Here is a 25,145-nt window from a genome sequence, read left to right on the forward strand (position 1 = left end):
CACCACCGCCACAGCGCCGCCGCCTCCCGCCCGCCGCTCCTCCGCCCGCTCCGCCGACACCGGGACCGGCTCCGGCCTGAGCCGGGCAGGGACAGAGCCCCGAGCAAAGCCCCCTCCCCGGAGACAGCGGCCTGAGAGCCGCTCCCCATCCCCGCCCACCGCAGGCCTGCGGGACTGGTGCTGCCGCAATAAACGATTTTGTTGCCGTGGGACTAAAGTTTGTCTGGGGAAGTGGCGGCTGAAAGCGGCGCCCTGACACGATAGTATCACGTCACCCAAAATATCTGTTTTTCCTCTGTTGGATATCATGAAAAGGGGGATAATAGCACAAGAAAATGAGAGTTATGAGAGGCTGAGTCGCCAAGTGTCCTCTCCCTGACTGCATTGCGTGGTTTATATTGGGAGTGAAAGGATTTGTAAGGAAGATGTGTTCCTACGTTAGGCCTTCAGAGCAGTGTTGCTTCTCTTCAGGGTAAATTACGGTAATAACAAACTTCCCGGGACATTCAAATTTCGCAAATTCTGTAGAGACGTGCACTTAACACGAGTTCCAAACCTCTCCTCTAACTTTGATGTTCGATATTTACACTGACAGATGGTTATCAAATGAAGTGACACTCAAAAGCGAGTTCCACACCGGTCTGTGGCGCTACTGAAACCACATTTCCCAAAAAACTCCTTTTTTTTTCCTCACACGAGATCAAACTACCGACTTAACAGCCCGGCGCCGGGGAACACGTTTCTCAAACTATCAGGGATCATCCCGATTAAACTCGGAATGTTACACCGAGTCAGGAAAACTCTGAATTCAGAGGGAGTATCCGAGAGCTACCGAGGAGCAGATCGTTTGTAAAGTGCAAATGGACTGTGAAATGCGAAGTGCTCTAAGCGAGTTCGAAATTACTTCTGACAAACGGCAAATTACCACTCTTTCGGCAGTAAATCCAAACTGCGCCAAACAGTGGGGGAGGGAAAGGCAGGGAGAGATGGAAAAGGATGTGTGTTTACAAAAACTGATAGACGCAAGTATTTGTAACCTCTTACCTCTTCTTATCACACCTCCTTGCCCGTTGAGTACAAGTCCACACTGGGCCTCCACTGAGCTCTTAAGTAACGAGGGGAAAACAAGGAAAGAAAGGAAAGAAAGAAATCAGACACAGAAACCCACAGAGAGATCACACAGCTTTTGCTTTGTTACATGACTCGCCCAGGAATAATAGTTAAGGTGAACTGGAAAAACACAGTTACTCTCAGAGAACCCAAGTGAAATCTCCCCTCCATCCTGCCATCTGCCCCTATACCCCACCAAACGCAGAATAATTTTCCTTTCATTGCCATTTAAATACGAATTTATCCCGACCTAGCAACTTAGACCGCCAGTTACTTAGCAGGATAGACAGACAAACAAGTACTTTTGAGAGAAGTGCATTCCCGCTCGACAGTTGCACGCACAAAGCTAAAAATGTACTTTTCTTGTTTTGTATGTTTAGCGGTATTGTACGTTTAGCAGTATAAATTTATATTCGGGCACAGCTAAATTCAGGTCTGTTTTGGGACACGCATACACCGACTTAGAAAGTGTGCACAGGAGTAGACAAAGAGCACAAACAACAGATGACCTATTGGGCTTTGCCGGCTCCACAGAGTCGTGAGTGTGCTGTAACAATGCGTGTGTCCGCACATAGGTGGGGATGAATATGCATCTGTGTGCGCACACACACAGGCACCCATGTGTGAGCGAGGGGTGAAGAACCATCAAAAGACCTGCCTAGGGCTTCTGGTGCACGTCCGAAGAGATCTCACTTATTTATTCTCCTGTTACAAGGCTGATTATTTGGGGATCTTCGCCCTCCTTAATAAATATTTTTATTGGAGTGATAAAAGACTTGAAAGGGTTGGGTTTTCTTTGGGTTTTTCCTTATGTTGGGGTTAAAAAAACACAACAAACCAAACCTAAATCTTTGCCCAGTGGAAATGTGTTAAAGACGCATTTTCCTCTACAAACAAACGAGGTATTGGACATGAAAGAGGCCTTTAAGGGTGTTAACCTATTCAACAGCCCGTGAAGAGTTAAGTAAATGCGGAGAGAGTCGGTGCATAATAAAAACCCCACTTTACAAAACAATCTTTACAGTCCTGGCTCTCTCCCCCACTTTCACCATATTGGCCCTGGCCCTGTAAGACCTTCCTTTTCAAGGCCCTTTTTTATTTTAAGTGTTCTGCCTTAAAGTGATTATGAAATCAATATGAAAAAAACTTGGCGACTGAGCATAAATTAAAGCGGTGATGGGAAAAGGTGTGACAGTTTTCTTTGTTGCCCATGGAAAATCTTTTTAGGGCACTGAAAGATGCCACTCCAGCTCCAAGACTGTTTGCATCTGTTAGGCTGACTTAAACCGCCCTCGAAACTATTGGACATTCACTTAAAATTCTGTGCAGGGAAAAGTATATTTACATTTGTTGCATTTGAAATGAGGCATATGCTGATGAACGTTTTAAAAAGAAAGACTAAGGAGAAAGGAGTAGACTGGTTAGACCACAATTTTGGTTTAAAAGTATTTCTGTGCAGTCTTGTTTCTGCTCGCCACCAAAACGCTTCCCTCTACACCCGCAGTGATATTCGCCAGAGTCCAAATTTGTTCTGAATCATCCAAGTCCTAACGACAAATACTAATATTTTCAACTTCTCACGCTCAGGCTTTTTGATATCTCTGCACACTCCCTCTTGTGTTCGGAAAAAGAGGGAGGAGGAAAAAATAAAGAAGAGATTAAGTACAAAGACCTAAGCATTTTATTTGATAATAACTTGTGATCGAAAAATTAATATTTTCCAAAGGAAAGCTGTTGATTTTCTTCTTCGTTAAATAAATAAAAAGAGACTGTGCCTGTAGCAGCTTAACCAACCTTTTTTTTTTTTTTTTTAAGAAGGGGAACATGTTGTTTGGTCGGATGACATTGCATAAATGACCAGTTGAATGGCACTAAGTCGAAAATTGGATAAACTATGGTGCTTTTTTGCCCGGGACTTAGGCATTGTCTGCTGTCTTGCAAACGTTCCTAATCCCCTCTTTTGAAAAATACAAGGCTTTGTGCCTGCCAAAGAAAAAAAATTTGTACAGATACAAAAAAATCAGCAGCAGACGTGGTTATAAAAAGGAGTAAATAGGTTTTAGTTGGGGTTGAGAAGTGAATGGCAGATTTTTTTTTTTTTTTGAGGGGGATAACATAAGGAGATCCTTGTGAAAAATGTAAACAAAAAAATGGCCAGAGAAGACAAAATTTTATAGTGAAGTTTTGTGGAAAAAACTATGTTTAAATAGGTAGTTTTCCACATCTGAGATATAAAAGATAACATTATTTGTTGGTGGGTTTATTTTGCTCCTAGAAAAAAAAAAAATTGTTCTCCCTGATATATATTGTTTGGATTATTTTTCGTACATATTTTTTGATTTTAAGGAAAGAAAATAAATCTTCATTTTGCAAATTTCGGATTGACTTCTTTCCCCCCAAGCCCTTGACCGCTACATCTTTTTGGAAAGTCCACCACGGGCAGCTTTGTATGCCAGGGAGCGAGGTGTGGGGGAAAAGTAAGTACAGTAAATACGGTCCCGTTTGTCTCTCCCTGCTGATGGGGAAGCCCTCAGTTCCTCAGCTCGTCGGGGGAAGAAAGGTTTACTTTTTGATTTGGGGCACATTTCGGCACGGAGGTTAGATACAGGATGACGTTCTTTGCAATTTTGGAAACCAATTTCATTTAAGCAACCGGCTCAGTTTGGCGGAGGTGAATTTTTAGCGCGTGGCAAAGGATTTCTGAGCGGATAAAGCTGAGCTTTTGATACACAGAAACATAGTTTTTTAGATGGGTCCAAGTGCCGGTTAGGGTGGAGTGGATGAATGATTAGATAAATAGACAGATGAATTTAGCTTTATCTGTTTTATCTCTCACCCTATTAACATCTAGATCGGATATAGCGAGGCATTTTTGTCATTCTGACTTTTTTTTTTTTGACGAACATTTGTTCCCGTTTCTCTCTTTCCTCCCTCATATCTCGGAAGGTTTGCCTTTGTAGGTCTGTCGGAAAGCAGATTTATTTCCTGCCCTGCCTTCTTTTTTTTTTTTTCCCTACTCCATGCCTTCCTTAAATCATTTGCCTGCTCTGTCGCTGCAAAGTGCTCCTTGCGCCGAAAGAGAGGAAAAGTTTAGGAAAAGCAAGAAGATGGGTTTGTTCTGGTTCGATTTGGGTTCTGTGTGGCTGGGTAAGGAAGTGTGACACGCACACTCACCCCGAGATCTCCGGGGGACCCCCACGGTCTCAGCCACCGCAGAGACACAACACACGCGGCAAAGGCAGGCGCGAGGTTGGTTTTGTTTAATTTGTTTGTTTGGCCAAAGAAGACCACTTGTTTGGTTGAAATTTTTTTTTTTTTTTTTTTTGCTTTTTTCTTTCCCCTTCCACGTATTTTCCTTGCTGCTACTAATCTGGAAGGGACGGGAGCTGGATCGGGTTTGGGATGAATCTTCCCTCCTTTGTATGAGCTATTCCGAGCAGAGGAAAATGGGGGTGGGGGTGGGGGTGGTGGGGGGGTCCAGGACAGGGGGAGGGGAGGGGAAGGCACCTCGAAAGGAGTTCGCATGCTATTTACCTGCAAATCGTCTGCTCCCGAGGCTGCAAGCCCGAGGCTTGGTCCTGGCAGGAGTCTTTGATCTGGATGCATCCCATATTGGGATCCATGGCTCATAAGAGACAGGTCGTGGCGGCGGTAAGCATCTAAGCACCCCAGCTCTCTCCTCTGCTCGTCCAAGCAGGAGGACTTGAGTGCCCGCGCATTGTGCAGATTGATAAAATCAGTGGGTTCTCCATGGTGGATCTGCTGGTAATATTGCTGGGAGTGGTGCAGAGAGTTCAAGGAGTAAGCGTCGGGGTTGACTGCCGGGTGGCTGTGTTGGAACTCGTAGTGGAAGGACTGGTGGTGCAGTGGGGTGTACTGGTGGTTAGTGGAGAAGTACGGGGAGGCGAACTCGGTGCCCGTGGTAGAGTAAGTGAGAGGAGATGAGGAGGAATAGGCGACGGTCGAGTTGGCCACAGACTCCAGGCATCCAAGCTGCATCAAACGGTAACTGTTTGATCCGTCATGACGTATCTGAAAGGAAGAAGTGAAAAGAAGACCCCAAAACTGGAGGTTTGTCATTGAAAACCCCGGGTACGGTTCTTCCAAGCACGCTGTCCTGCATAGCTTCTCCCCCTGCAGAAGCGTCTAAGCCTGCGAGCGGCAACCCCAGCAACAAAAGATCCTTTCCTACCTTGGGCTGGTGCCATAAAGGTCTGTTCAAAAAATCATAAACAGCCCAGCCTGCCCTTAATACTGTCAAGCAAAAGGAATCCACGCACTGAAATAAAAACTATCTATCTATCTATCTATCTATCTATCTATCTATCTATCTATCCATCTATTCATTCATCTATCCATCCATCTATCCATCCACCTCCTGATCACAGCTGTAATATCTGGGGCTGACACAAAAAAAAAGTCATCAAACAGAGGAAACTACCGAGAATACACACAAGTCCCGTCCCTATGTTACAGCGTTACACATTGAGAAAGCTTTGCCGCCTGCTTGCCTTCCTTTCTTCCTTCCTTCCTTCCCTTCTTTTTTTTTTTTTTTGAACCCCTATTTTTCTTTCTTTTAAAAATAACGAATCAGATCCAAAATTCCCCCCCTCTTTTCCCTGCGTTTCAAAAGAAAGGAGAGTCCTGCTTTTTAGCGAGAACTCCCCATTCCTGGCGAGCTGGTGGTGATTTCTCTCCACTTCATTATATTATTAGGGGTATTATTCTGATTTTCGTTCTGGCAACGGTTTTAACGTGGTAATGAGTTGCCCTTGCTGGCGACAGATGTCATAACGAATTTTCTCTCTATACTTCTTTAAGTTATCTCTGAAGCCGGATTATAATTAAACGTAACGGTCCAATATGGATTTTAAAAAAATGGAAACAACCACACAGGCACATACACACACACACAGATGCACACACACATCCACACACACGCGCGCACTCACACACACACACACACACTCACACACACAAAATACCTCTGCATCGTGGACGAGACCTGGAAAGGTAGTTGACATTTTTTGGTTCTCCGAAAAAAAAAAAAAAAAAAAAAAAAAGAAGAGGAAAAAACCCCCAACTCTGGATAAAACTCCCCTCTCCAAATTAAAAAAAAAAAAAAAAAAAAAAAAAAGGAAAAAATTGAAAAATCCAAAGTTCATGTATTTCCCCAATTTTTTTTAGAAAAAATCTCTACAGACAGAGAGAATTTGCAATGTATCTGCATAGATCAGATCTCTCGCTTTTCCATGCACCTCCTTAAAAACCTGTAGGAACAAAATTTTCCCTCTGCACAAAAGCTGCTCCCTGGATCAGATTTTGTACTTGCTGGGTATTTCTTTGGCTGATGTCGTAGGTCCCTTGGTAATATAGAAGTTTTGAAAATTAAGCATCAGCACTGAGAACTGGGAGGACAATAGATAGAGGAGCTTCATCCCAGGAGACAAGGAATAAATATTGTATCTTCGCCTAATAAGGAACTGTAGGTTCTTTCAACATTTTTATACAATTTTTCCTCCACTCTTTAGAATGCTTTTTCTTACCCAGGCTTATATGGGAACTAATCTGATCGAAGGGGGTATTTTGTGTACATTTTATTGGGAAGACATAAAGCTAATATATACAAATATATATTATTAAATCATCCTTTCCAATAGGTAAGTGCTCCTTCCTGTTGATTATACTGCTTCTAAATACTGACCAGAATCTAAGATTGCACATTTGTATGTGTGTCTGTTTAAGTGTATTTTTTTTTCCTAAATGAAAACTATGTGGTTTGTTTTGGTTTGGGTTTGTATTTTTTTTTTTTTACCCTTTCATTTACATCGAATTTAAGTCCACCCCACACTCCAACCTGCTTTTAAAGCTGCCTAATATGTTATCTTACAGGCTTCTTTAAATAGCATTTTCAAACATAAAACTAGGGTGAGACCACAAAGTATCACTGCAGTGACATATGATATTATGGAATTATACATAAAATACATATAGATCTACGGAATTACATCTGTAACAGGAGAAAGAAAAACAGGGAAGGGGACGTAAGAGCTAAAGACCACTGATATCTGGTTCGACATTTCCAAGTGCCGATATATTTTGGAGATGGGAACGCACGGAGGCTGCGTAGCCCTGGGTGGCAAAGCTGAAGGGGTACGTGATTTATTTATTTAGTGACACCGGTCCGAGGAGCTGCCACTCGGGGAATGAGTCCTGTGTGCCTGCTCGGCGCCCCCCTGCTCCTCTGCCCCCAGGTAGCGGCTCTCCAGCCCCGCAGTGACTGCGGGCTCCGCCCGGGGAGCGCCCGGGGGGGCCGCCCGCTGCCGGGCGAGCTCGGGCGGCGGGGGGGGACTCACACACCCTCCGCGAAGATGCCAGCCCAAATGGCATTTCCCGACGGGGAGGCTCTGCTGATGGCTAGCTTCCACCCGAGATAAGCCTGGAGATAGGAGAGGGTGTAACTTGCTTTTAATTGCCATTTAATTTGGGTCGCGTTTAAGCGTTTAAGCTGCGAAGGTGTCTTAATAATAAGCCGGAGGCAAAGAGGCATGTGGCTCCCTGCCTTGCTCTTTCCTCTTTATTTATTTATTTTTTTTTAAGGTCCAGGTTTTGGGAGGGTTTATTGGTATCTGTTCATGCAGGCTAACAGGAGCTGTCACTCAGCCCTCTTTTCTTCCTACAAATGGACAAAGGCACACGACTGGAATGAAAATGCATTGTCTGAGATGGGAAAGTGCGGGTATCCCGGCGGGCGGGGGGGCAGCGGGAACACATCACACCTCTCCAGAGCGCTGCTGGGGAGAGGGGCTCCACTCGAGTCCCCCGCCCCGCCCGGCCCGGCGGGGAAAGGAGGGAAAGGAGGGAAAGGAGGGAAAGGAGGGAAAGGAGGGAAAGGAGGGAAAGGAGGGAAAGGAGGGAAAGGAGGGAAAGGAGGGAAAGGAGGGAAAGGAGGGAAGGAAGGAAGGAAGGAAGGAAGGAAGGAAGGAAGGAAGGAAGGAAGGAAGGAAGGAAGGAAGGAAGGAAGGAAGGAAGGAAGGAAGGAAGGAAGGAAGGAAGGAAGGAAGGAAGGAAGGAAGGAAGGAAGGAAGGAAGGAAGGAAGGAAGGAAGGAAGGAAGGAAGGAAGGAAGGAAGGAAGGAAGGAAGGAAGGAAGGAAGGAAGGAAGGAAGGAAGGAAGGAAGGAAGGAAGGAAGGAAGGAAGGAAGGAAGGAAGGAAGGAAGGAAGGAAGGAAGGAAGGAAGGAAGGAAGGAAGGAAGGAAGGAAGGAAGGAAGGAAGGAAGGAAGGAAGGAAGGAAGGAAGGAAGGAAGGAAGGAAGGAAGGAAGGAAGGAAGGAAGGAAGGAAGGAAGGAAGGAAGGAAGGAAGGAAGGAAGGAAGGAAGGAAGGAAGGAAGGAAGGAAGGAAGGAAGGAAGGAAGGAAGGAAGGAAGGAAGGAAGGAAGGAAGGAAGGAAGGAAGGAAGGAATTTCTTTTCTTTTCTCATTTGGATTTCCTACAGTTCTAATACTGCTAATGGAACACAAATATTTCTCCCCAATATATAACTGGAAAAAAAAAAGTCCAGAATTTTCTCCAAGTTCAGATTTTGTTTGATCTTCTCAAGATTTTGATACTTGAGAGAATTGAAAAAAGCCACAGGACAAAACCCACCCTAATGATGTTAACAAACTTTGCCCTTTCCAACACCTCTTTGGAATGTGACAGGTGCAATGGATTCAGCCACACCAGCCTTGAGCAGGGAGGCTTAGACCTGACAAAATAAAAGTTAACACACCGTGAGCGCACCTTCCCGATGGAGGGAGAGGCATTCCTTCCCTTCGAGAAGGAAGACAAGCACCCTCCCAAACATTCATGGCAGAGCGCTCCGCAGCTCTGTTGACTCTGGTTATTTGCACTCTGCCCCTTTAGTCCCGTCTATGTGGTTTGGTTTTGTTCTGAGAAGGGATGAGAAAAGGTTTTCGTCGACCTGGCCAAGCAAGCCCGGCTCAGCGCATGAACGGGGCGCAGACGGCGAGGGGACAGGACCGCGGCAGAGGCAGCGCGGAGCGCACCGAGCCCCGAGGGCGCTCCGGGGCGGCCGCGCCTCCCAGCGAGTCACCCCGCAAGACACTTGCTCCTTTACGCACTCGTTTATTTTATTTTCGGGAAGCCACGGGTGTGAGAGGGCGATGTGGGGCAGGTTCCCTTCTGTTCTGTGCCGTGGGTGCCGCGGTGCGGGGATCACCCCGGAGGACGCGCCGGGCGCAAGGGCCGGTGCCTTCCCAGCTCCCTGCCCGAGCTGCAAGGAGATCACCCCGCTGAGGATCAGTTTTGCCAGAGATCTTCCCCCGTCCCGACCCCTTCCCCCTCCATGCTCCCTTCCCACGCACACGCAGCCCAGCCGAGCCCACCGCCACGCTCCCAGCCAGCCCGGAGCCCAACTTGTTTCAAACAACAACAACAACAAAGCCACCAAAATGGTTTTGTTTGGAGGAAAGTTTAGAAGAAACCCGGCTTGCCAGATGCACGTTACTGGTCAGTTCCATCTGTTAGCTTCGTTTACAGACCCTAGAAAAAATCATATAGACCGTTTGTGCTTTTAACTCCCCCCAATCCAATTAATAACGCGAGTCAAACTGCAAAGCACTTATTAATTGCTCCCAAAGAAAAATCTTTCAGGAAAGTTAATTGGGAGCTTTCTGGTTTTCCAACCAGCGCTATGAACAGAGCAGACAGACTTTGCCTTGAGTTTCATTGTGGCTGAGCACGTTGTTTATCTCCTGCCTAAAGTTTGCTTCTGCTTCTGAGCTACAGATTTTTTTTTAATATATATATATATTGTTTTTTAAATTTTTTTTAAACGATTCTGGAAAAATCGTACTGGGCTGGGAAGGGTGAGGATTTTGAGGGGAAAAAACACCAAACACACAAGAAAATTAAAAGTTTCTCTCTGAGATCATCTCACTTCCCCTGATTCATTGAAGTGTGCAAAGTGTCTGGTGCTGCTGCAGGGACACAGTCTGGGCTCGACGTCTGGCTGCTGCATGAGAGCAGCTCCCGAGCCTCACAGAGCTCTCTCACCTCCTGTTTGTCTTATAAGCGTTTCCCAGCATTAGGGAGCCTGAAATCACAATTTTCCCTTTAATTGCTCCATCCTGCCTTAGCTCCTGCATTTTGCTGGTCACCCAGTAATAGTTACATTTATTCTTAATTAAAAGCCTTCTTTTCTGCTGAAAGTCACCAAAACTTGGTCTTGCTGAACCTAAACTTCTGATGACTTTTACTGGAGTTTCTTGTGTCTGAATGAGACCAGAGAGTAGTTAAACCATCACAGGCAGATGGAGTCAGCAGTGCTAGGGTGTTCATAAACCAGAAAGGGTTTTTTGCTGTCCATCCCCTTTGTCCTCTGCAGTTCCTAAAATCTGAAGGCTTGGAGCTTTGGAAATGTTCAGCTGACCCAAAAGAAAAGCAGCCCTGAGGTCAGTTTTGTTCGTGCCTGGGTGCTGACCATTATTTGCAGACCTATTGCTGTTGACCCTGGTCTCAGTAGACCAGAGCATGGTGCTGATAATAACACCGACGTTGTGAGTTTGATCCCTGTATGGGCCATTCTTTGTCTTATCTTTTTTTCCTCTCCACTGAACTCCTCCCTCTTGTCTGGCAGAGGGGCTGAACTTGATCATGGCCCTCTCTGTGCTGAGCCTCACCACCCCATCTCCCTTCTCTGAACTTCACAGGAAGGGAAAGCCCTGGGACAGCCCAGAGTTCTGCAGGTGGGAAGGAGGGAGCTGGTAACCCCCCTCCACATACACCCACAGATTACCCACCTGCATTTCCAAGCAAACCTGTCTGTGTGAGAGAGATGTGGGTTTTTTCCTTTTTCTCTTTAAGAATCATTATTTTGAGGACCCAAATTACACTACATTGCTTTTCCTCTGCCAAGGAGAACGATTTTATATTGGAGTTCACAGAGTGAATTTCCATTGGCAATTGAAATAGAGAGTTTTGAAGTGGTTTTCTTCAAGCCTCAAGACAAAAGATGTCCTGCAATAGATTTTTCCCAGCCCTCTGGATACAGCTTACAAACCCACCACCATGTTTCCTCCTCCGAATTTCTATTCTGCATCACAACAGCTGAAAGGCAACATTTTGGATCTGAAAATGCATTTGCAAGCAACTGAAATGCTGTGAATATATTAGTAGAAAAAAATTAAAGAGTATATCTGGTGTATTCAGTCATTTGATGGCAGCAAGGCTTCCTGCTTGTTGAGGCTTTCATGAAGACTTGAAGGCAGCTGTATTTCAAGCCAAATGCAAAGGGAGAGGTGAAGTGGCTTCAAAGGTGTCAGTATTGATCAATATTGCCTGGCTGTAAACAAGACCATTGCTCATTTGCAGTGAATGCCATTCACACCATTCCTTGCAAGGATCAGGTGGGCAGAATTTGTGGCCACTGGATTGCCCCCTGACTTTCCAGGTATTTGGTGACAGTGGTAAGGGTGGTCCATTGACTGCCTGTCAGTGAGAGACCCCTTTCCATTCACTTTATTGGTTCACTTCTCCCATCCTCATCTTCCTTAGTCTCTTTCTTCCCTGCTGTCTGTTGTCTGTTGCCATCCAAACAGACCTGTGAGCCCCACAGTCCCCATTTCTTGTGCTAAGAATCCTGATGATGTGACTTTTTAAATTCTGCTTCAAGCCCCCTCCCACAGGACCACAAGTTTACTTCTTTCATGGAGCTGCTCCTCATGCTTACCCTCATGCTTACTCTCTCCACTCACCTATGTTGTAGTAATTGAATTTCTCCCTCTCTGGGTGTTTTCCCACAGCTCCCTGAGCTGCTGAGTCCCCCACCCCATCTGTCTTTGCTCTCCAGCCAGACCCCAAGAAAACAGCTCCTCTTGGCTTAGGCTTGTTGAGGTGTGGAGATCCTCCTGGGGACTCTGCCTAGGGCCCCATCTTAGAAGGCTCCTAGGGCTGTACCTGCTCCATGGAGGCCTCTCCACCTGGTCCTCCATTCCAACAGCCTCTGGTGTATCCTGGTCTTACACACACTCCTGCTTTAAGGCATTTATTTTGTCACCACTTTTTTGTTACCAAGCTGTCTACCCACCTTCCCTCCCTCCTTTAGGCACCTGCAACAAGAAAAACAGGCTGCCTCCACTCTTCCCCCTTTTGGGATTTCCCCCCTTTCAATCTTCACACAACACTGGTTTTGCCAGTGCCTTTTACTGCCATGTTCCTAATTTCTTTCAGCATCTCTCCTGCATCCCTTAGGGGGGTAACATGCCGACTGTCTGTGGCAGCTGTCCTCGCTCCAGTTCTGCAAATACCGAGACAAAGAAAAACCTCCCTTCCTCCTTCCAGCTTTCCCTTGAAAGCAAACACTACTTCTTCTGTCAAGTGCTCTTGCCATCCCTTAGAAGCCGTTTTTATTTTCCAGTGACCTCATCTGTACTTGAAGAATGTCCTATTACTTTATTTATCTTGCTCTCTTGTGCAGTTCTCTCATTCCACAATCTGGCTGCTCTCCCATCTCTTAGACTTGCTCTCACTCCTCAGGTAATCCTCTCAGACCTCTTTTCTTTTTACCTGATCCAACTCACTCCTGTAAGTCACCTTTTTACCCTTAAATCCTTTTCTAATTCTGTGGCTATCTGAAGGTATTTGCAACTGTGAGAAACAGAATCACAATAATTTTTTGAGAATCGTCTAACAATCTCTTTTTTCCCCCGGCATCTAATTCCTCATATCCTGTGTGGTTTGTTGTTCTGAAAAGGGAAATTTGGTTATAATTACAAACCTAACTAAGCTCTAATTCCTCTTCTCTGTGAGAACCTTGCCTTCTTGCACATCAGTAACTCATCAGTCAATTCTCTCTTTGCTTATAAGTCATGAGGCTTTTAAATATTGGCAATGAAAGAATTCACAGATATCCTACTGACATTTTGTGCCCTCAAATTTATATCAAGGAAGAAGCCAGAAATTGTCCCTTAAAGAATCTTTCTCTATGCTAAGATTTTTTTTTTTTTTCAAGTTGTGATCATGTGCTTCATTGCACTGACCATCCTTTCTGCTTCACTAAGGATTTCTCCAGCATTATTGCTGTTGTGAGTTATTTCCACTATTAATACCACACTGGGAAACTGGTAAAAGGATTCTAGGAAACCACATAATGGTGAAAAGCCTCAAAATGTGACTTGAAAATTAACAGGAGTCCTCATTCAAATTCTTGCTCCACTTCTTGAAGAACTGGAATAGGTTGCCCAGACAAGCTGCAGATTCCCCATCCCTGGAAGTGTCCAAGCCCAGGCTGGATGAGGCTTGGAGCAGCCTGGGATGGTCGAAGGTGCCCTGTCCATGGCAGGGGGTTGGAGCAAAGTGATCTTTAAGGCCCCTGCCAACCCGAACCATTCTATCATATTGCGATATAAACATTTGCACCTTGGTCTCTGAACCTAATAATTAGTGTAAAACCTTGTGGGTTTCAACAGGGATATTCTCAGGACAAGAGTGAAATAGTAAAAAAATGTAGACTTTGGAAAACCATTCTCCATCATTTTCACTTCTGCTCTTCAAACTGAAGTCCATATTTTGCTTAAAACCAGCCTATTTCCAGCAAAATTTGTGAGACTTTTCCATTGCCTTTTTTAAAACCTAGCTACTGAAGAGAAGATCTGAAGCCTCCTTCCACAGAAAGCAGAACAGGAAGCTCTGTGGGATATTCCTGCTCTTTGATGTAGCATAATACCCATACTCAACCAAGGCAAGAGGAAAGTTCCCTATGTGGTGGGCATTCTGCATTAAAACATTAAAATTCAGTGGAAATTATCATCACAGCCTTAGATTTTGCTGCTCAGGAGAAAGCACTGCTGATGGAACTAAAAATCCTGCAGTTACCTGGTGAATCCCATTGAAAGCTCTATTTTTTTTTTCCTCTTGCCAATTTTAGCCCACAAGTCAAGTCTAAACCAAACTCTCCACATGTATCCAGCTAAACTAGGATTTTAGAAACTGCTGATCATGAACTGGCTAAGAAGACTTTATCCATGTTATTTTCTGGATGCCTTTCAATGCATGAGGCAAAATCTTATAATTAAACTTCTCTCTGGTAGTAGAGAATGAAAACATCTGTAGACTGTGATGTATTAAAGATGTACCTTATATTAGAATCATCCATAATTAATGCAGACATTCCAATAAATAATACAGTGTCAGGTTCTTTGGATTATTGAGTGTGCTCCACTCTGCTCATGCACTTATGCAGTGGCAGTAATTGTGAACAAGTTTCTTTACCTAATTAAACACTGAGCCCTACTATGTGTTTTAATGACATTGAAGTTGTGTCACAAACTTAAAAGAGTAAATTCATAGGTAAGGCTGACATCTTTGCCCTCAGCTCATGACTCTTGTATTGATGGCTTCTCCAGTTTTTCCCCACCTGTGTGTCTTCATGGATGTATATTTTCATGGATTTTTTACCACTTACACTGAGTTTGTAGCCTTAACACTTTAAAATTAGGTGTAATACCATTAATATTTTAAAGAGATTCTTTTCTCAAGAGCCTGAAATTGCTCTGAATAGCTCAAATAAATCTGTATTTGGCTTAAGTAATATATAATTTTCACTGAACACATATATTTGCTAACATATTTTAAAATGGGACTTGTATTGACCCAAGAATCCTGGGTAGGTAGGAGAAACCACTATATATTTTTTATTGGTTCAGTATTCAGGCATTTGCTATTAAAATGCATGAGATGTATCCCCAAAACTGAAGCCAGCTACTTCAGAGACATAAGATTCCATCGAGGGAATAGGTATTTATGCTTTAAAAACATATTTTAATTTCCCAATTGATCATAATAGCTCATGCATAAAATCGAGAGATTTTGGGATTTCTATTACTTTAAAATCGGGCATTAAAATTCATTTTGAAGAAGGAGTTTTTACTTTGTTTTTTCTAATTTCTTTCCAGAAATAAGATCTTTACTGCAGGATCTGATTTTGGAATGAGGTCTCTGGTAGAGGAGACATCATTCACAACCTGACAATAGCTACCAGAGGCTTGATAGTGAATGTGCTGGTGGAGCTCACTGTGAGCTCCATTCTGCATCCCAGACTCTTGCCAGTAATCCCTGTCTAAGCCAGTTGTCTCTTTGACCTCTGTGGACCTGAGCACACTGGTGAAGGTGCAGGGGTCAGGCAGTAAAAGACTAGCACTCCCTTGAATGAGGGATCTGCTCCAAAGATCACCTTAAGTCAATGGAATTCTTTCCCTGCAATTCAAAGAGCTGTGGAAAATGTCCTAAACAAGTATTTTGATTTGTATTGTGTCTAAAATATAAGAATAAAAGGGAAAATAAAATTAAATAATGCCTGTATGAAAAATACCTTTAATTTCAAATGTTAGTTTCATAGTCTGAAAGCTGAAAAGTATTTTTTGTATTTTTGAGAACCATGAGAAAAATTCATTCCTTCTTTCTTTCTTTCTTTCTTTCTTTCTTTCTTTCTTTCTTTCTTTCTTTCTTTCTTTCTTTCTTTCTTTCTTTCTTTCTTTCTTTCTTTCTTTCTTTCTTTCTTTCTTTTTTCTTTCTTTCTTTCTTTCTTTCTTTCTTTCTTTCTTTCTTTCTTTCTTTCTTTCTTTCTTTCTTTCTTTCTTTCTTTCTTTCTTTCTTTCTTTCTTTCTTTCTTTCTTTCTTTCTTTCTTTCTTTCTTTCTTTCTTCTTTCTCCTTCCTTCCTTCCTTCCTTCCTTCCTTCCTTCCTTCCTTCCTTCCTTCCTTCCTTCCTTCCTTCCTTCCTTCCTTCCTTCCTTCCTTCCTTCCTTCCTTCCTTCCTTCCTTCCTTCCTTCCTTCCTTCCTTCCTTCCTTCCTTCCTTCCTTCCTTCCTTCCTTCCTTCCTTCCTTCCTTCCTTCCTTCCTTCCTTCCTTCCTTCCTTCCTTCCTTCCTTCCTTCCTTCCTTCCTTCCTTCCTTCCTTCCTTCCTTCCTTCCTTCCTTCCTTCCTTCCTTCCTTCCTTCCTTCCTTCCTTCCTTCCTTCCTTCCTTCCTTCCTTCCTTCCTTCCTTCCTTCCTTCTTTCCTTTCTCTCTCTCTTTCTTTCTCTCTCTCTCTTCCTTCCTTCCTCTCTTCCTCTCTCCCTCCTTCTCTCCTTCCACTACTGCTGTGGGACAGGGAAATTATTCAGTTTCAAAACTGTGAGCTAAAGTGTGATTTTCAGCAGTAATTCCTCTCAATTTGTATTATCTAGCTGTTCTGGAATGATTATTTGCAGCCCAGTGAACAAAACATGGACAATCAGGAATTTTCAGTTGTACAATAAAATGACTGCAATTGAAGAGCAATATTTTCAGTAGTTTAAAGACAATGGGCTATAGCTTACTGACCCCATCAGCAATGTGCTCAGCTGAAAAAAATGCTTAACTTTACTTCTGGAATCACAAAAAACCAACAAAAAAAAAAAAAAAAAAAAAAGAACAAAGAAAGAAAAAAGAGGAAGTGCATTTAGTTCTAGTTCCAATTCCAGTAAGCAACATTCATTCAGTGTGGAAAGAGACACTGGTACTCAGATTAACAAAGACCAGGATATAACTTTGGTTTGTATGTTTTAGGGGCAAGGGACATCAGCCATGCATTAAATGATGGTCAAATTAATATATTATCTGTCATAAAAAGATACAAAATTGTTATTTATAACAATGCTCTTGCATATACTTCTATTTCCTAAATGCAACAAATCTGTGACAACATTAAAGATCTTGACTCTTCTTCTCTGTAAGGATATATCACATATCTATACATCATTCAGGTATATCATTCACTTTCATGTACATACAGTATTGAAAGAGAGATTTTACAATAATTGGCACAGCTGTTTCATATCCTAGCTCTCGATGAATCAACACAATAATTTACACCTCTCATTTACATCAGCTGAACCTCTGGTCTGCTATTTTGAAATACAGAAACTCACTCCATCTGTATTTGCCATCCTCACCACAGCAGCAGGAAATGCTGAGGTGTTCTCAGCAGTCCCACCTGCCTGCACAGATCCAAGTGCATGGCCAAGACTTTGCACCCACACTCACATCCCCCAAATTCCTATATTGGTTGTTGTGCATCCAAAAGAGCATAGGAAGACAATGCATTTTCCTCAGCTGGAAATATGAGCATTTGGTTTCCTTATAACTGTACTCCTCACCTTAAATTTGCAACCCTTAAAGATTAGCTTAAACAGAAGATCAATTTGGTTTATGGTGATGAGCACTGATTTTTTGCCTTGCAGTGCGCAACACTGGCCTGGCTATTAACAGAGGAGAACGTATTATTCCCTAAGCTAGAAGATTCTGTAGATAAAAAGAAGATATATATCACTGAATCATAGAATAGTTTGGGCTGGAAGGGAACCTTAAAGGCCTCCCAGTTCAACCCTCCTGCGAAGAACAGGAACCTCTCCAACTAGACCAGGTTGCTCGGAAGCCTGTCCAACCTGATGCTGAATATTTCCAGAGATGGGACACTCACCATCTCTCTGGGCAACCTGTGCCAGTGCTTCAGCACCCTCACCATGAAAAAAGGCATCCTTACCTCTAGTGTGAATCCACATAAATATGTCTGTCTATTTTTATTTATAAATTTTAGATGCATACATGGAATCTTATCACCAGCTTATTACCTGCTGCCCTGCAGGATGGGTTTCTAAAATGAAAAGTTACTTTTCTTTATTGTCTTCAAAGAACCCCCTGAGCTAGGTTAGTTGTTTGTAGTAACCCAGGGGAGGAAGAAAGCCTGTTTAGTATCCCTCTTCTTTCTTGCAGGCAGAGGCAGGCTGCGATGTGGCCGCCCCCCCTCCCCTCTCCCTCCCCCGGCTGCGGGGTGAGTCCCCCCTGAGCCCCGCCGGCGGGAGCTGTCCATTCAGCACCCGCCCGCCAAAAACAACAAAAGCAGGGAAATATTAATTAATTAAAAGAGGGGGGGAGAGCTAAAAAAAAAAAAAAAAAAAAAAAAGCCAATCTGCTCAATCCTCTGCCTGCAGGCAGACTCTAACGGAAACCACATATGCTTTGCCTCTCCCTATAAGAAATCTTCATTGGGGCATTAAAATACTTAAAAGGATTAGTCGTTAAATACTTGTACATTTGGCTTAATTCACTAGAAACGCTATGTCACAGGGTTACATCAGAAAGCTAGAGAGTTTTAATCTCACTTGCAGTATTTACCTAGATGTTTTATTCCTTCTGCTGCTTGTTACAGGGATAATATTAATATCCTACTTGTCCAGAGGGATGAAGTTAAAAAAAAAAAAAAAGAAAAAAAGAGCTGGCTGCTGTCTGATGGTATAAAAATATCAAAGAGACTTTTAAGGTAAAACAAAACAAAACAGCATGAATTGGAGTGTGGTATTCCTTCCCACCGCCTGTTGCTTATTCCTAATTGTGATGATGGAGGTGCAAAGAGCTGTTACTTTTGGAGAACAGAATAATTTAGATTGTACAGGTCTTGGGACATGGGATATGGTGGCTTTTTTTAAAGCAATTTCCTTTTTCTTAAGCCTCAGTTTCCCTCTGCGACAGGTGAGCATCCCCTTTGTCCCTCCTCTTGCAGTGCTGCAGTTAAAAATTTTGGTAAAAGAGCCCAGAAGAAGTTGTCTTCAAATAGGTAAAGAGACAGGGGCTATCAGTCTGAGCAAGGCAGGCCCAGAAATGCCTTGCTGTGAGCTTCCCAATGGGGAGGGCAACAGATCTGTGGGAGGACATATTAGTGTGAGACTTGCCTGGTTTTGTGATGAGTAGCAGAGAATGGACTGTTAAGAGCTTAAAACTTTGCTCAAGTTGTAGAGCTTCTGCACTGACATTCCTTCTACAGCCTTCCTGTAGCTATGTCCAGTCAAATAGACCTCAAGGAATGAGGTATCACTGAAATTGTTTGCTTTCCATGTCAAGAGTCACTTTAGACATATTCAAGGCCATCTAGATGGAACAAACAAAACAAAACAAAAAAAGAGTTAAGGGTGAAATTCTGGCTCCATTTAAGCGAATCAGTGTATTGCTATAAATTTCTATTAACTTCAAAAGGAATAAAACCAGTGGAGTGGTATACATTCAGTATTTCCAAGAAAGAAGCCTTGGATTGCTCTCAAAAAGGGAAGAAAGAATTGAGACAAGTTCCATCACAAAGTTCTTTGCTTGTTTTGCAGTATCTGAACAGCAGAACTACACATAGCCAACCATTTTCACTGTATCCATGGATTTATTATAACCATTAGCATCAGCCTCACTGGAAGATCTGCTGTGACTTCAACAAGATACAACCTAATCTCATGATATTTCCTCTTGGTCACTAACCTGAGTCAGGCAATCTCCAGAAATAACAACACAAATAGTCCTGTTTAAAAAAAAATAGTCATAAAAATTGGGTTATTGGCCTCGTGTAGAGATGCAGAACAAAAATTAAAATGCAAACTCCCCATCTCCAAAGCACACACACACCTGCCAATAATCTGGAAGAAAATTTCAGCACTAGGATTTAATCTCAGATATCACCCTTCTGAGCTAAACAATACAGTGTTCTGCAGCAGTCAGGTAGGGGGTGAGGCCTGGGTAAAACTCATCAAATCAGTTCTTTTGGATTCAGAGAGAGCATCCTTTTCTATGACTGCCAAATCATTCTCCTTTCAATCTCTGGAAGAGCAGCATTCCTGGGAGTTGGCCAGAAGTATTTTAGTATTCCTGTATATCATCTGTATGAATGATATAAGGAATAAGGAATACCATTTGCTACACAGTGACTCACAAGACAGATCTTTGACTCTTATAATCTAATATAAATATTTATTTATTTATTTTTGGAACCTGTCCCTCTGCTCTAGGGTGTTTTATACCTTCTAGGCATCTCAGCCTAATTTAATTTTTGGGGGTGTCTGAATATCACCCTGCCCTTGACATAAAGAGCACTTTTTGTGTGAGTCTTTGTGCCTTGTTGTGCTTTTTTTCCCACTCAAAAGCAGAGACTGGTTTCTTGTATTCAAAGCATAAATGCAGCAGCCCCTGAGACTGCTTGGATGAGGACTAGATAAGAGAGTTACATTAGGGCAGAAATTCGGGTCACATCATATCAAACTGAAAGCATGAGGCCAAAGATAGGCTTGGCTAATAATATTTATACACAATCATTTAAAATGTGAAAACTTCTGCCATGTAAGAAACCTCCTCTCAGTCTCAAGGCTGTGCAGGTATTTTCAATAGGGCTGTGCCACTGTTTGCTAGAATGCAATGCATTTGCATCTTCTTTGCATTATTTATTGTTATCCTGCAGGCTGGATTGTCACACTAAGCATGATTTATGTCAGTGAATTTTATCAGCTTCTGCTAGATGATATTTTCAGGTGGTGTCCCTGGACCTTAGGAAGAGAAGTGTCAGTGCAAGACTTTTACACCTGTTACACAGCAGAGGTGGGTGCTGCTTGCTGTCACTGGTGCAGAAAGATGTCTCTCCTTGAGTAGCAGCTCCTGGTCCTGTGACCTTACCACTTCCATAGCAGACAGACTCTTCAAAGTCCTTAGAAACATGTCACAGGAACATTTTATAAGTTTATGCTTGACAGACCAAGGGGAGAATTTTACAGTCCACTGTAATGTGTGTTGGAATATGTGACACAGGAGGCACTGCCTGGGATTAGAGGACAGGGGATGACTGGGATGAGAGCTGGAAAGGTTTTGGGGTGTACATGTGTACATGGAGGATCACTCCTTGAATCTTCTATTGACTTTCTGTGTCCCCTTGGAAAAATCACCCACCAAATTATTGCTCTGCTCCTCCTGTTTTGCATGTGTGATATATCTGTTTCTTTTATTTCTCTGTCTTACCTATTTGCAATGCTGGCTCTTCAGGGTGAACCCTGAGTCTTGCCGAGTGACTGCACATTGCTTGAGGGAATGGGAGCCTTGATTTGAGCTTAAGGTCACACTCAAAACACAAAAAGTGTAAGTTTTGCATCTTTTATTGGAAAAAACACAACATACAGGATGAAACTAATCATGAGGACCTGCCTAAAGACTCGCTCCACTTTAACTTTTTCTGAGACACTTGATGAGCCACAGCCTGCCTGTAGGTCCATATAAAGACCATGAATATGACACTGTGACTGGCCATTCCACGGCTTGAAAAGGTGAAAGGTGAAACAAGAAGACCTTGAAAAGGTGAATAAGAATTGAAACTTTAAGCTTTGTTGGCTGATCTGTGCTGGTAAATGAAATTCTGCCTAATAGGTGTGGTTATTTAAACTGAATGTGAAGGGGGAAGGAGACAATACCAGATTTGCCCATGAGAAGCTGTGGGATGATACATCAGGGTGAGAAGGATGAGGTGTGAGAGAGGGATCTCATGTTGTTACTCTGGGATGTGCTTGCTACACTGCAGCACAAAAATCTTACAGATCTGAGCCAGGTAACAGAAGCCAACAGGGAAACACCAGGAAAATACCTCAAAGGAATGAGGGGGTGTTCCTTTAGGGAGGTGACACAGCTGACAGAGCAGCTGAAGGAACAAGAACTCAGTTTTATTTCTCACAGCCACCAGGAGAGCAAATGCTCTGATGAGAAATGGGAGGAACAAGTGTTTAAATGCCACATGGTCTGCGGAGTTGCAATTTTTTCCATAAGTGGATCATCTAGGACATTTCTCTTAAATAACAGCACTCTAACCTGGGGTGCCAGATATACCATTGGTGTAAATCAGCACAACGCTCAAAGGACATGTGTTGAATTTACACCCACTGGACATGTGGCTCAGCCAGTCTGTGATTTTTAGCACTTAGTTTTCCTCATGAACAGAAAATAAAATTATCATTTGCCAGTGATAAGGATATCTTTAATCAGGAACTAGGACCTACTGTACTGCTAAGTGCCAAAAAGACAGTCCTTAATTTAGAAACATCTTGATGTAGCATAGAAGGACTCCATGAATGCAGGAAACTGATGGAATAAAACAAAGTGATAATGATAGACTGTTAAAATGTTCAATTTTATGTGGACATGACTTATTTAGGGACTTAACAGTGGATTAAGAGAATTCTTTTGTTTTCCTAAATGTATATTCAAGGGCAAACATTTCTGTAGAGTCAAATTCTGGTATCAGTTCCATCAGAAAGAATAAAAAGCAGGTCAATGGAGTGATGCTATCACAAAGCTGAGATGGGCATCCAGACAATTATTCTTGAATAGTTGTAGAATAGGAGAGTTATTAGTTTGATATCTCAGTCTTAAATTATTTCTAAGAATGTCCTATGAAAGAAAAATGAATTTGAAAAGGTATTATAAAGAAAAATCCATTTACATCTTTTGTGCAGAAAGAACCTGTTGAATGACATTTAAAAGAGGATTAAAGTTGATTTCTTACAAGCAGTAGAATAATCAGGTTTCTAAGCTAAAGTGGAATTAAGGTCCTTCAATTCATCTGCAAAGCTGACTGAAGTTGAATCATCGTTCGGTAATTTACATGTCATTTACAGGGGCATTCATTGTGCTTTTAGTACTGTAAATATGATCTGAACAGCTTTTGATCTTTTGCAGCATTTGCAGGAACATATTATTGTTTCTGAGAAAAAAAGGAAGACTTTTATAAAAAAAAAATCCTCGACGCTTTTTTTACAATGTCAAAACAAATGTGTCAACCAAATGGTAATATCTGCGCTAGTTTCATTTATCTGCACACGGCAGTTGTGAGGTTTAATGATTGTTTGTCACAAAAATACATTTTAAGAGGAGCAAGCAGATTGCTGAGTAGCAAACATGTTTTATGGAATATGTAACATTGTAAACACATTTTTGTTTCAATAGGGTTTACAGAGGTTTGCAAAATGAATGTGTACATATAAAATGAGAAGTAGACAAAGCTTGTGTTTTCCTACCTAAGAATTTTGCTTTCATTTGTTTTTGACAGGAAGATTCATTTGCTACCATTAAAATTCACACCTTCATACTTTTTTATACTCTTTTCTCACCTTTTGAACTGGGACTAATTCTTCTGACATATATTAGACCACAACTCCCACAGCAAGAGAACCCTCCCACATTTCCCACAACTGCCAACCTTGTTTATCTTGTCAATTGTCTCTTGAAGGATCAGATCTTTAGCTGTGCCAAAGCCCAGGGAAGTCAATGAAAAGATTCCCAAAGGCTTTGAATCAGTCTCTGGCAGCAAAGCACCACTAACTTCAATGGATTTTCACCAATTTACTCCAGCTGAGGATTTGAGCTGGTGTTTAATACTCCACTCATCACCATTCTGACTGGGATTCATCCTGAACAATTCTTGGAGGAACAAAGAGAGAGATGTTCTGAAACCAGAATTTTGGCTGTGCGTAGGGTAGAAGAAGGTGGTTATTATTTAGAAAGATAATGGTTCAGTTAAATATTTTATTGAATAAACTGTGGGAAACTTTGGTTATGCTTGAGGGATGATGATGTAGAATAAATTTCTATCTGAACAGCATTTTTGTTGTCAATTATAGAGGGAATAGTAATAATATGTATTATATGTTATTAACAACTGACATTCTCAGAACAGCCAAATTAATGTCTAGACACCTCTTTAAATTTTTTTTTTGTCCATCAAATTATTTGATTCCTCTTGCTGACCAAGGTTGATATGGCAGCTACACAAAAAAGACAGGAGTTGATTGTCAATCAGATAACATGGATAGTTTTACTAAAATGATTGTTATGGCTCATAATCTCACAACACAAAAGCCAACTAAAATAATGGAATCTGATATTAAATATCTTTAAATAGCCATCTAGGATCCTGTCAATAGAAATGGACTGAAGCCTTTTGACTCTGCTCACCCAAGCATTAATTTCAAGTCCTGCTGCATTACCTTTGGACTTTCTGAATATTTTCATTGATGGTAGAGAGTCCAATGAGAATGTTGTATCAATTCCTTTATTTAGGGATCTGAAATTGGGTGGGTTGAATCCCAAAAATACTGATTTCATTTTCTATTAAAAGATGATCACATTTATAGTATTAGGAGCTATGCTACCTCATATTGGCAGTTTCCTTTACCTTAAAAGAAGGATGGTCGGTGGATTTTGAGTTTTAAGCCTGACTAAATCTCAGGTCCTTTTCATTAACAAAGATTCATAAAATAAAAGCAAAGCAATTCTAATTAAATGGAAAATATTAGATAACAATCTCTCCATTATATGAAGAGGAAAAAGCTTAAAGTTTTGGAGTGATCTAAAAGACATAGAGGTCAAAATCTCCTTGACATTTTTGGGTTCAAAAGATTGTGAAGTACTATTAGCTTTGAAAGCAAGACCTCATACTTGCCTTTAAATACCCTTGCTCCAGATTAATGCAACACAACACATCTGAAATTCATGTTAATGTGCACTGATGTTCACAATCATATCTGACATATAACTAGGACAGGTCTAGGTAGTTCAATATGTTTCTCCACTTCATGCTGTCTACCATGCCCTTCAATCTGCCTGAATATTTGCAAGATTTATTATCAGTTTAAATGCATTAACTATCAGGTTTAGATGTGTAAAGCTCCTCAGTTTCCTAAATTACTTGCACTTCTTCTGAAAAATTTATCTTCTTGATATTTTTGGTGTGTGTTTTCTGGAAAAAATCCAGCCAACCAACCAACCAACCAACCAACCAACCAACCAACCAACCAACCAACCAACCAATGTGCCAACAAGAACTGCCCTCAGCAAAACTTATACTTGAGCTCATTATCTTAGAGATGCTTTTTCCTAAAGTGTCTGTCTATCTCTTCCCCGTGTACTCTGGTTTCATGTCCACCATCAACTTACAGGTGAAACCCAGCATGAATAGGAGGGCTGTGATATCACTTTTACAATATTCATAATAGATACTAAGCACTGTCTCACCTCTCTGTTATGGTGCATGCACAAGATCATCATCTTTTCCCATCCAGCCACTCATATTCAGCCAGCAATTCTACACTGTTCAGTTTGGGTTCCCTCACATGAACAACTCAGAGCTGAGCAACCTTTCCTTTCTTCCACAAACCTGTCAAAGGCAG

The 25,145-nt window shown here is 42.1% G+C and overlaps 1 protein-coding gene across 1 annotated transcript in view; it reads right to left on the reverse strand.

The window, feature by feature from the left end:
• The window catches only part of TFAP2D (transcription factor AP-2 delta), a gene marked incomplete at its 3' end in the record, with an annotated part of 48,929 nt that extends 42,471 nt beyond the window's left edge, over positions 1 to 6,458 (reverse strand). Inside the window, exons 1-3 of the mRNA XM_084203669.1 lie at positions 6,096 to 6,458; positions 4,645 to 5,142; positions 1,045 to 1,105 (exon numbers count right to left, since the gene is read on the reverse strand). Coding sequence (XP_084059795.1) covers positions 1,045 to 1,105; positions 4,645 to 5,142; positions 6,096 to 6,275 — 739 coding nt within the window. The 5' untranslated portion in view covers positions 6,276 to 6,458. The remainder of the gene's footprint in view (positions 1 to 1,044; positions 1,106 to 4,644; positions 5,143 to 6,095) is intronic.
• Between the last annotated feature and the right edge of the window lie 18,687 nt (positions 6,459 to 25,145).

Source organism: Fringilla coelebs, assembly GCF_963513975.1.
Source record: "Fringilla coelebs genome assembly, chromosome: 3".
NCBI classification, from domain to species: domain Eukaryota; kingdom Metazoa; phylum Chordata; class Aves; order Passeriformes; family Fringillidae; genus Fringilla; species Fringilla coelebs.